The 13580-nt window shown below is 38.8% G+C and overlaps 1 protein-coding gene across 1 annotated transcript; it reads right to left on the bottom strand.

Moving 5' to 3' along the window:
* Nucleotides 1–5375: 5375 nt before the first annotated feature.
* LOC121385850 (probable G-protein coupled receptor B0563.6) lies at nucleotides 5376–6539 on the bottom strand. Its single transcript, XM_041516639.1, has one exon. The coding sequence runs from the start codon at nucleotides 6537–6539 to the stop codon at nucleotides 5376–5378; it is 1164 nt and encodes a 387-aa protein (XP_041372573.1).
* Nucleotides 6540–13580: the final 7041 nt, after the last annotated feature.

The following is a 13580-nucleotide window of genomic DNA, read 5'->3' as shown; positions in this document are numbered from 1 at the left end:
GTAACTATGATACACCCACTATTAAGAGTTATCACTATTAACTGTTAATATGTTCACATAACAACGACTATAACGTATTTTTCTAAAAAATATTCCGTTTTTTTGCTCTCCTGTATAATTGTGAAAAGTGTAGTTACGAGGTTTTGTAATTTCGCCGATGCTAAGTGTACGTAAAGTTCTGTTCTGCGTTGTTTAGGTCGTGTGTTTGTTTCAATCAGTACTGTGTGCTTGTACCGACGTCTCTATTGACAGACGTCTCTATTGACAGCCGCTTGGTGTATTCCTAGTCACTGTAGACTGTCCCAGAGTCACTGTAGACTGTCCTAGAATCACTGTAGACTGTCACAGAGTCACTTTGGACTGCCCCAGAGTCACTGTAGACTGTCCCAGAGTCACCGTAGACTGGCCTGGGACGAATTTCTAATAAAATGAACTTACTACTTCCTCATGGCTTTATTCTGTGTTAAAGGGTGGGATTTAGCTCAGTCGGTTGTCTGCTCGTCCGAGGTGCTTGTGTCGCAGGATCGAACAACCTCAGTGGATCCAATCAACTGATTTTTTTTCTCTCGTTCCAATCAGTGCACCACAACTGGTCAAAGACCGTAGTATGTGCTTTTCTGTCTGTGTGAAAAGTGATGACTACTTGTCACAATGACCAAATGTTTGACATCTAATAGCCGATGATTAATTAATCTAGTGGTGTCGTTAAACAAAACAAACTTTTATTGTGTTACAACCAATGTTTCATGTCTGATATATCAAAGGCCGTGGTACACATGTATGTGCCATCCTGTCATGTCTGAGAGAAACTCCTGCGCGTGCTATAACCTCACCGTGGTGCAGGGGTGTAACATGCTCTTTGAGAATGACCAATACAGCACAAATCCCCTTGTTTTCTTCGAGATACAATTGAAATTTTGAGTAAAAGTCCGTATCTGTCTGTGATATTTGTATTTTTGCACAGTTCTGTACACTGTTTTTATTTAAATCATGAATTTTTATATTCATGTTGATCATCACTTTATTTGGTTGCATTACCATAGTTAAGACACCCAATAGCAGATGTATTTTTCGTGCTGGGGTGTCATTAAACATTCATTCATTCACGTCAGTCAGCCGGCCTCGGTGGCGTCGTGGCAGGCCATCGGTCTACAGGCTGGTAGGTACTGGGTTCGGATCCCAGTCCAGGCATGGGATTTTTAATCCAGATACCGAATCCAAACCCTGAGTGAGTGCTCTGCTAGGCTCAATGGGTAGGTGTAAACCACTTGCACCGACCAGTGATCCATAACTGGTTCAACAAAGGCCATGGTTTGTGCTATCCTGCCTGTGGGAAGCGCAAATAAAAAATCCCTTGCTGCCTGTCGTAAAAAGAGTAGCCTATGTGGCGACAGCGGGTTTCCTCTAAAAACAGTGTCAAAATGACCATATGTTTGACATCCAATAGCCGATGATAAGATAAAAAATCAATGTGCTCTAGTGGCGTCGTTAAATAAAACAAACCTTTTTTTTTTTCATTCACGTCAGAGAAAGTGCATATAAAAGATCCCAAGTTGATAATGGAAAAATGTAGCAAGATGGTCTGGCAAAACATCACTAACCCACAGCATCTCCTCAGCAGCAGGGTCTTCAAGTTTGAGCCGCCGGTCGACTTGGTGGGTAAATAGTCCATCCACGGAGTAATCTTTCCAGACAAAATACAAGCAATTTGTGTGACATGGATTATACAACCTGGCTTGGTGCTTATAAAACTTTTATAGACTCGAGACTCCAATAGTGTCTGAGACGTGAACGTCATGGCAACGCCATACAAACTATGCGTGTGACGTCATTAGAGATTGAGTCTGGACTCTTAAAAAGTTTTATAAGCACGAGCCCTGGCCTTCATCCTCCCTACGATGGATAACAACACCATCTACCGTCTGTTGAAGAGAACCTTTGGTTCTTGGTACCCAGAAATAGCAGTGAAGCTAACAAGACTTGAATTTCGACCAGTGCTGTCGTACTTGTAGACTGCAGACTTCCTGGCGTCTCCGTAGAGCCCCCTTGTGAACTTCGCCTCCGTGAGTATGGACTTAGACTTAAAGGCATATTGTCACAGACCACTGACCTATTTAATGGTCTAACAAAGTATTACCTAAACAAAAACAATTTGATTTGTCCCTAAATGTACTTTATTCAACCATCTTCATAACCACTATACTCCATTTATTAATGATATTTTGTAAAAATAATTGAATTATGGCAATGGTCCATAAAAAAAAAAAAAAAAAAAATTGCAGAGAGGGTTGACATGGATTTCACTCTATCATGGTTCAATTAAGGTGATGCAATAGCTAGATTTGGTTTCCAACAATAAATGTAATTTTTATTTATTATCCAGTTTTAGAAAAATAAGTTTCTTAAATCCGTGACAGTATGCCTTTAAAACTTTTTGGCCTTCTTTTCTTTAACTTTATTTTTTTGTGTGCTCCAGTCACCTTCAACGTTTAGCTTGAGCACTGAAATGTTTTGTTTTGGCCTTTTAATTGTAGCCAGACATGATTATTCTCAACTTCACTAATTTTTTTCCAAATTCCGGTCACTTCCAACTTACCCTCCCCCTCCTGCCCTGGAATTGGCCACTGGCGAAGTCACAGGTTAAGTCCGGGGTGGGCGTGCTTGAACCTTCGGGATATGGGCACGTTAAACGAGTTGCGTTCCCTGTAGCTGGTTTTCTCTGAAGACTTGGGGGGGGGGGAAAAAATTCCATTTATCTGTAATCCACATGCGGAACCTGTCTGGCAGTGCACCACAACTGGTATATCAAAGGCCGTGATATGTGCTGTCCTGTTTGATGTCTGTGGGGAAAGTGCATATAAAAGATCCCTTGCTACTAATGGAGAAATGTAGCGGGTTTCCTCTCTTAAGACTGTCGCAATTACTAGATGATCGACGCCCAATAAATCAAAGTGCTCTAGTTGTGTCGTTAAACAAAACAGAATTTAACCATATGCGAATACGTATATGTAACCCATAATAGACAAAGTGATCGGATAAGCTTACATGCGTACCGAGACGGAAAGGAAGGAATGTTTGATTTAACGAGGCACCAAACACATTTTATTTACGGTTATATGGTGTCGGACATATGATTAAGGACCACACAGATATTAAGAAAGGAAACCCACTGTCGCCACTTCATGGGCTACTCTTTTTCGATTAGCAGCAAGGGATCTTTTATATGCATCATCCCATAGACAGGATAGCACATACCACGGCCTTTGATGTACCAGTCGTGGTGCACTGACTGGAGACGCGTGTACAGAGACGGAAAGGAAAGGAATGTTTTATTTAACGAGGCACCAAACACATTTTAATTCCGGTTATTTTGGCGTCGGACTGAGACATGCATGGAATCTCTACTTGAACTGTAGAAACTGATTTTTACAGATTACGTATAATTTGTATTAACAAGTGTTTGACATTCAATAGCCGACGATTGAGCTCAAGTGGTGTGATCTATTTAAAGGGCCTGTCCTGGGTTTGCTGCCATTGTTTCTGACTAATATAAAGTTTGTTTTGTTAAACAACACCACTAGAGCACATTGATTAATTAATCATCGACTATGGCATGTCAAACATGGTATTTCCGACATACAGTCTTTGAGAGGAAACCCGCTACATGTTTTCTCGTAGTCATGAGAGTAAACCGCTACATTCTTCTAATGCAGGAAAGAGATCTTTTATATGCATTGTCCCTCAGACGCACACACATGGCCTATGACCAGTTGTGGTGCACTGGTTGGAACGAGAAAAAATCCAATCAGTTGAATGGATCCACCGAGGTGGTTCGATCCTGCAACGCAAGCACCTCAAGCAAACACTCAACCGAGAAGTGTCTAACGAGCGAAAGTGAGTTGGATACGTTTTTAAACGAGTTGTAAGATGTATGGTATCTAACGGACACGAATGTAGTATTCTGTTTCTTACATAGCCTCAAAGTCTGCTTCGTCTTCTCTACAAGAAAAAGAAAGAGAAAAAAAAGAAGAAAGAAAATAGTTTTGGTTATTATGCAATACTGAGACTGCCCTTTTAATAAGCTCACTACCATATAACATGTTCACTAAGGCAAAATACAAACCCAACTACAGTTTTAATAAATCTAAAAGTTCGTGATCACCGTTCCATTATGAAACATTGTTTACTGACGTACAATACAAACACAAAACTTCATGATCACGTTTCCTTTCTGTAACATCGTTTACTAATGTACAATACAAACACAACTACAGTTATAATAAATTCAAAGCTCATGATCACGTTTCCATTCTGTAACATCGTTTACTAATGTACAATACAATCACAATTACAGTTTTAATAAATTAAAAAGGTCACCTTTCCATTCTGTAACATCGTTTACTAATGTACAATACAAACACAACTACAGTTTTAATAAACCCAAAAGCTCATGATCACGTTTCCATTCTGTAACACCGTTTACTAACGTACAATACAGACACAACTACAGTTTTAATAAACCCAAAGCTCATGATCATGTTTCCATTCTGTATCATCGTTTACTAATGTACAATACAGACACCTCTACCGTTTTAATAAACTAAAACGTTCATGATCATGTTTCCATTCTGTATCATCGTTTACTAATGTACAATACAAACATAACAACAGTTTTAATAAGTTCACAAGCTCACCTATCCATCCTAAAATAGCATGACTGTTTACTAACGTGACTTTCAAACACAATTGCTGTTCGCCTGAACACTGTGTCTCAGTATTAAATGAAAGAATATTTCTTCAAAAACACCTCAGAACAATTTAGTCTACGACTAACTATTTGGTGTCTAACCTAAGGTTATTTCCCTGGAGATAAAGAAGGAAACCCGCTGGCGACTCACGGGCTACTCTTACCGAAAAACCAGCAAGGGATCTTTTATATGTAGTTTCCCATAATCAAAAAAGTACACAATGGTCACGGCATTTGATGTACCAGTCATGGAACAGTCGTTGGAAGGGGAGGGGGAGAGGTATGGAGTTCATTGAAGAATAGCGACCCATCGCAACTCGGGCAACCACTCTACCACTGAGCTACACTCCGCCCAGTGTCCGTGTTTGGTTTGTTTAACGACACCACTAGAGCACATCGCTTTGGTAATCATCAGCTATTGGATGTCAAACGTTAGGTAATTCTGACATATAGTCTTAGAGAGGAAACCCGCCCCATTTTTCATTAGTAGCAAAGGATGTTTTATATGTGACATCCCACAGACATGATAGCACATATGACGGCCTATGATAAACCAATCGTGGTACAACGGGCCCACCGACGGGAGTCCCATCGAGCGAGCGCTTTACAACTAGGCTAAGTATCTGTGTTAAATGCCAAGCTCTGTGACTGGTGAGGAACTCATCGACGAACTAGAATATAGAGTGGTGTCACCTGACGTCACAGGTCGACTATCCGCCATCTTGAAGACGCTAATTTTAGAAAGTTCAGATGACATTCTTGAAGACTGTGTTTGTGCAGAGGACGTGTTCCTGTTATCCTTGTGATGACAAGTCAGCTTCTGTCTGAATATCAGGCGATATTCAGACGAACTGGCCATCAGAATGTAAAAGTTCTGTGCGAAGTTGACGAGATAAATTACGTTGAATACTGGCCACAGCTTATTCGCTAGCTCCATGGTCATGCCATCATGTTCTTGCAAAACACCGAGCACATATTCGGTAAACTCCGTAACAGCTCGTGGAATAAGTGTCACGAAGGCGAATATAGAAACGAGTAACAGCGGAAGCGTGATTTTGTCTTGTCTTTCTTTCGTCGCTTCGGAACTTCCGCTCCGTTTAAACTGCTGACGAAAATAAGCGCTTCGGCGAATCCGACTCACTGTGACTATGTTTAGAATCAGAACTGCAACACAAGGTAGAATCGAGTTCAAAAACAGTTGCTGGAATACTAGGTAGCGAGACAGGTGCAAGTTATCAGACGGTATGCATTCGCCATCTTCAATATCCAGGTAAATCAAAGAGACAACGTTAAGAGCTGCAGAAATCAGTGTCAAGGTCAAACACAGTTTGAAAGCCTTTGACGTTGTGCACAGCCTGTGCCGAGACAGAGGGAAAACTACACACACAAATCGGTCGAGGGTCAAGGCCACGACCAGCCATGGAGACAGTGTGTAGGTCATGGCTAGAAAAAAGGTCCACATCTTACAGAGAGTCACGTGAGAGACTAAAAACCTTTGCAGATAATTGTATGTGTCCAAAGTATCCTCAGTAGTAACCATCATAAGTAACAAGCTGTCTGACACCGCCATCCATCTTAAGTAAACCGAATATGCAAGTGATCTGAGTTTTGCGTCAGACATCAGGATGAAGGACATTACGTTACCCACAACTCCCAGTGACGCGATGATCAGGATAAACGTCATATAAATCTTCCCTTGAATTTGAAAGTGAAACCATTCATTTACGTCTTCTACTTCTTCTTCTATACTTTCCTCCATCAAGGTGTCGTTGTTAAACAGGTTTTCAGTCATGCTAAGTGGAATTCATTGTTTCGTATTATGGTTTGATTTTGGCGTTGGCGGATATTCGATCAGCTGAAATACACAATATATACACAGACACGAGGTTCACACACATTAGCAAAACACTCGGCCTGTATTACACAGGTGCCCCCAAACAACAGTCCTGGAGGTAAGGTTTCGACAGCATACGATTCATTGGATATAATCAAAGAATCTTATAACTCGCGAGGTTGTTGTTTGAATGTATCTGTACTTATAGTGCCGCAAACATGGCCGTAAAAGAGGCTTAGTTTTTGAGTAGGTGGTCACAGAATGGCTAAAAATTTTCATTGGGGTGTTTTGATTATGGACATCCTATTTTCACGTGCCTGTCCCATTTCCATTCCGTTTACACTAATTCTACACTAATTACACTACCAAAGAACTCTACTTACCTCTTACTCCTGGAGCTGAGGGGAGTCCTGTGTGCAATCATATGTCCCCTCATTTTGACTCTTGATTCTAGTAGGGGACCCCTAGGAGAGTAAAAAAAACTTGGGTGGACATAGGAGATCATGGGCAGGAGGGGTAAATTCAAGATGGAGTCCAAGATGCCCACCATATCATTAAATCAGGTATAACTTGCCAGGGAATTGAGCTAGGTGAATAAGTTTGGTGTCTTTACCTAGGTTTTCAGGGTCAAGGAATCCAATTAAACCCGAGACATTATTACATAATGGCGAAATCCAATATGGCTGCCAATACGGCCGCCACATCATTGTTTCCTTCAATCTGATTAAAATTAGCTCTACTGTTCTCACCAGTAGATCTAGCAGAATTGCGTGGACTCCCATGTCCAGGTGACATTTCATCTATAAATAACAATTTAAATATCGACCAATTACACTTCGCCTTTTATAACGTTATTCGGGAGCATACAAATTCTAAAAATATCGGGCGAGACTATTTATGCAATAGGCAGATTTGTTGGTCTATTTCAACATTGAGAAAAGGGAGAAAAGTGCAATAATAAACTCTGCATTGTATACTAGTATAAACAAATTTTATGGCTATACCATCACGGTTTTTTTCGTCTTGAAACGAATTTTATATAAAATTTTATATTGAAATTAGTTTCCGGCATACTTCGTAATTCACCCGAATAATTTTGTATACCCTCGGCAAAATCCCGATTTTGTAAGAAAAGTTTTGATTGGTTCAATGAAAGGTCAACGACATGAGCTCCAACGGGCTGCTGTTAGATCCACATGTAATAGTGGAGCTAATTGTAATTAGATTGTGTTCCCTTGTAACTTTTCACATGTTACATTGAAATTGATAATTTGTGTGTCTTTACTTAGGTTTTCAGGAACAAGGAATCCATTGAAACCATTCCTAATCCCAAGACATTATTACAAAATGGCAAAATCCAATATGGCTGCCAATATAGCAACCGCGTCATTGTTCTCTTTTTGTAACGTTTCACATATTTAGGCTAAATTGATAATTTTTGTGTCTTTACCTAGGTTTGTTTTGGGTCAAGGGATCCATTGAGACCATTTCTAATCCCAAGACATGATTACAAGTTGGCGAAATCCAATGGTAAGTACAAGTATGCCCCTATAACACTATTAAGCATGTTGACCTAGACACTGGTTGAACTGATCCTGTATCTACTGCACTGAGGGTTGTAGAGTGTAGGCCATGGAAGCTGTGTGTTCAGCTGCAGCACTTTTACACTTATATGTAACCTTCCCATACGACTAATTTTATGCTGGTAACAACTCGCAGTTTCAAGGCTCGTATAACACTCCCTTTTTTTACAGGATTCCGATGATCTTTGTGGGATTCCACTGAAAAGGCGCCGGTCTGAACTTCGTGAGGACTTTGATGTGAATAAGTGCATCATTTGTCAAAACGACACGGGTGAACCAACATGCAGAAATTCAGAATCACAGAAGAAGATCATAGAAGCTGCAAAAAATCTGATTTTAGGCCAGCATATGATAAGAAATGCACAATTTGTGGAAATATGAAACACAAAAAAGTTTTAAACTGAAGAAACAAACGTACCGGTCTGTTGATTTCTACGAAATGATGAAACAGGCATGCGTCGCAATGTTCTGTAATAATATCTATCCCAGTAAGCCAGAAATAAATATAAATTTTGTTCCTATACAAATAAACAACCTTTGTCAAACTGGCTACAAAACTCACTGTTGATTTCTACAGGCATGCGTGGCAATGTTCTGTAATAATATTCATCCCAGTAAACCAGAAATAAATATACATTGTTTTCCTACACAAAATAAACCACCATTATCAAACTGGCTACGAAACAAATGGAAACAGCTGTCTATCGATGTAACATGTTTTGTCCATGAAACTGCGTAATTAAACTTCAATCATATAATGGCTGTTTACTTACTTAATTGGTCTATTAGGGTAGTGGCCTCCATCTGTCATTTCTGTTTGACAGGTTGTCTCCCATCTGTTACACATTCCATTTTTTACACACCTGCATATGCCCATGGAGTCGGGGACTGGCTATGCCAGAATTTGAATTCATGGTGGGCGTGTCCGAACCGTAAGGATGTGGGCACGTTAAAATAGTTCCCATTGCCATTCCCAGTTCTTACACAGTCAGCTTAGGGACTAATTAATCAAAGCCTTATAACCTTAGTGGAACAATCTAGTTCAATTCAAATCAACTTTATTCCGTCAAACCAATCACATTGGTACATAATACATGTATGCATTTGTAAATTGATATGTGTACTGTCAATCGGGAAAATAAAGCGTGTTTAAACTAAAAATTCCAAGCGCATGTGATAAACGTTTACAGTGTGAATATCGCATATGTGATCGTAGTATCATACTATACCGTAATAAGCCAGTACTCACAAATCGGAAATGAAACTCTAAATAATGTAAAAATAACACGGACAAGCTAACATAGTTGTCATGGTTTTTTTCTTCTACTATTAATTAATAACTAGAACTTCAGTCAGTGGCGACTTAGTGAATATATGTTCTGTTCTTATGTCTTAATTGTGAATAGAAGGTGAGTCTATTATTGCATATTGGGTAGAAGGTACGGTATAGGATTAGCAGTTCACTCAACCATGACCTATGTTGTTATAAGGTGTGTAACAAATGGGAGGATACCGTTTCACAGGACCTGGTGTGTATTTGGCAGATTAAAGTCACAGTCTCTGGTTTCCATATTATAACATCATGTACACATATGAAATACAAGCTCAAATGCACTTTTAAAAAACCTCGTGTGTGTTCGCTATGAACGGAGATTGTCAAAAGTATACGTTCGATTCGTCGCCTGTGCCACCATTGCTCGGCAAAGAACAAACGACAGCCTGTTGTCAGTTTCAGTTAACACGTGAGTTTGCGGATTTGAAATTGTAGGGGTCGTCTCTAAAAATGAAATGAGAAATCTTGCGCTGTACGAAGAACATTCGGTTGACGATACGGTACTAGATTATTTAGTTAAAACCGGTTTGTTCCTGACAACCTATTATCGACAATCGAACCTTCCTATTTCACAATTAATATTTTAGAAATTGTCATTAGAACTTTCAAAGTTCAGTTTGTATACTAATAACACATTGATCATTAGAGCATATTGATTTAAGAGGACACGGGTGCATGTTTCAGATATTTTGCTTTATAATTGCTTTATAATAGTGTAAAAGTGTGTAAATATAAAAGTGTGCCCCCACTTTTTGGCACCTTCCTACGCCACTGAAATGTTACGTAAATCGAACACAGTACCCTCTTCCTCTACCCCTAGAGCGTTACATAATTATTAACACCCCTTACATATAACGCGTATGCCAAGCGCTGGCCACTGTCAAAATTTCAAGGCAAATCCCCCACCGACCCCTGAAAATGTTGTACCATATCTCTATGGATATAAATATGTCTTGGAGATATGAGACGACCCCTCAATCAAGACAGGTAAATTTGTTCAAAATCACGTGAGAAGCTCAGCGCCTGCGCAAATCACGTAAAGTCCCAGTTCTACTGGCGTCCCGCTAAATGAAGAAAAACAAAGCGTGCCATTGCGTTTGTAGTTGACCTAGATAATGTAGATAAGCGAGCATTGCCAAAGTATAGCGATGTGGTGGACCTTTTATGTACCAAACAGAACTGGATCATCCATTCTAAATGCTTTAATAATAAAAATGTTCCAGGGACTGCAGCTTTAACAGGCAATTCAGTTATCTAATAAATACTGAAATATCACAGAGAAAATTTACACTTTGTCACAAAAACGTGCTGGGGTGTTGTTAAACATCCATTCATTGTGACAAAAATTAAATAGAAGACTAATATAATTACCCACGATATAATGATTTAACAATGGAATCTATTTTTTAAATATTACCATAGACGTCCGTCCATACGTTCTCAAATTTACCCAGCTATTAGCGTCTGACAGTACTAAAGAACTTACTAATCTCGAAAATATTTATTTAGAGAAATTGCGGTTACAGATCAGCTATTGGAGAAAATTGGTAAATATTAAAATTGCTGCTATTTATCCAATGTAGTGGTATTAATTTACATGTACCTTAAACCAACAATGCATATATCTGCCAATATACTTAATAATATCGTGTATGCATTAAAAATATAATAGAACATTATTTTTTTAAAGGGACACGCCCTAGTTACGGCTAGTTGTTAACCATTACGGCGTTGTTTTTCGCTATTAAACCCATTTTTTTCACAAATAAAATTGCACTTTACTTACATTTTATTATTTAGAATACACATTTCCATTCACCTTAAGTGCTTTTTGGTAATCCTGGTAATCCTGATGTTTGTAAAACCACGAAATGCATTTTTTGTATTTCTTGAAAAGCCGCGTACACTCTAGAAAAAACCGTTAAGCAAGCGAGGTCCAATCTATTTTTAGAGGGAATCTTCCTGTGTAAACGTCACAGACGTTGGTATACCACGTGACCGTTATTATTTTGGTTCGGTTTGTCTTCTCGTGCACGGTTCGCGCAATCAACACCCGATTTGTTGTCGTTTGCTTGTTGTTCATTTGTGAGATTTTTCTTCACAATTCGTGAACATTTTCAGTAACAATAAAGTTCAGACAAGTAAGTGTCTCAATACAAAACGTTACAAACCCTTAAAACCAATAATTTTGCTAAGTCTTACGATATCTGGAGAGGGGATACAACCAGGACAGAACAGTTGGAACATGTCCAGGAGAGGTGAAAGGAACGCACCCCAAGTCTGTGCGCACTCTGTGAAATTTGTCGTGACGTAGGCATTGTTGTGCTTCGAGTGACATCTACCGGTGACATCAGAATACTAACTTTCAAAATTATTTGAAGTAATTGGGACATGGGGATTCCCATGGTATTTATCGATATAAAACCTGCTTTTTCATTCCATTTAATAAAAACGTGATCTAAGTGTGTTACAGGTTTGTAGATTAACCAAATTACAATTTATTTTCGCTGGATGGAACTAGGGCGTGCGGCTTTAATGTATTTATTCATTTGCTACCAAATCACTCTCCACCATAATCCTGTACATATCATGCATATATTTATTTTGTTGTTGTACAAAACCTCTAAAGACCGGAACCTCTATAACCCGCAATTCCCTTAAAACCGGACGTTTTACAGAGTCCCTTTTTAAAACCAGGACAGAATATTAACCTTTATAAACCGGATCCCTTTTAAAACCGGACATTTGTCTTGGTCATAAGCGTGTCCGGTATAGAGGGGTTTATCTGTACACTGTATTATGCTAATAAGTTGTAAAACTTAAAGCAATAAAGAATTCGAACTTAAACGTGATAGCGACGCCGCCGTCTGGACAAAACTAATTACATACAGGTATTATGAAAATCACACCGGCCTCGGTGGCGTCGTGGTTAGGCCATCGGTCTACAGGCTGGTAGGTACTGGGTTCGGATCCCAGTCGAGGCATGGGATTTTTAATCCAGATACCGACTCCAAACCCTGAGTGAGTGCTCCGCAAGGCTCAATGGGTAGGTGTAAACCACTTGCACCGACCAGTGATCCATAACTGGTTCAACAAAGGCCATGGTTTGTGCTATCCTGCCTGTGGGAAGCGCAAATAAAAGATCCCTTGCTGCTAATCGGAAGAATAGCCCATATAGTGGCGATAGCGGGTTTCCTCTCAAAATCTGTGTGGTCCTTAACCATATGTCTGACGCCATATAACCGTAAAATAAAATGTGTTGAGTGCGTAGTTAAATAAAACATTTCTTTCTTTCTTTATTAAAATCAAAGTGTATTGTGCTACTGCTACTCTTCTTTTTTCTTTTTATGTGTCATCACATGTCCTAATAATCACAGGAGGGGATAACCGCATGCGGGTAACTGTATAACAAATGACAAAATAAGTCTTTTAAAAAAGTTGTGCAAATTAATAAAAGAAATTACGGATAAATTCGGTAAACCTTAAAAAGAATTGTCTCCCATGCTGTTTTATTCCGACTACTACTATCCATGTTTGCATATATATATATATATATATATATATATATATATTATTATTATTATTATTATTATTATTATTATTACTATTAGAAATATATTTCATTTTGTATTATTATTATTATTATTATTATTATTATTATTATACCTTTTTTGTTTTGATATTGTACATATAAATGTTCTCCTGTAAACCCCATCTTGTCACTGTCATATAATTATTGTTAATGTACCTCATCATATGCCGCTGAATAGCGGCCTGAGTGAAATAAAGTTCTGTTCTGTTCTGTTCTGTTCTGTAGTTACTCGCAACCAAGATGACAGAGGACGCACTGATGAGTATTAATCAATGTCAATTTCTGTATTTTTAAGCATTACATTCACATTATAACAGAGCGTATCGACATTTGGTTTAGTATGAATATATTTTGAATCGATTCACTAAAAATAAGTTGTGTTATTCAGCTGACAATGAAATCTCATAGGGCATGATGTAGGTAACTGTCTAGTCAGCTTCTCACGGAATGTGGGTATCTAACAAAAGGGATGCGAGTAACTGTAGGCCTAA

The sequence above is a fragment of the Gigantopelta aegis genome, chromosome 12, assembly GCF_016097555.1.
Source record: "Gigantopelta aegis isolate Gae_Host chromosome 12, Gae_host_genome, whole genome shotgun sequence".
Lineage (NCBI taxonomy): Eukaryota > Metazoa > Mollusca > Gastropoda > Neomphalida > Peltospiridae > Gigantopelta > Gigantopelta aegis.
This window is presented reverse-complemented; position numbering and strand designations above follow the sequence as displayed.

Excerpts from the sequence above, each read along its gene's own strand:
- LOC121385850 (XM_041516639.1), bottom strand. The coding sequence starts at position 6,539 with ATGACTGAAAACCTGTTTAACAACGACACCTTGATGGAGGAAAGTATA.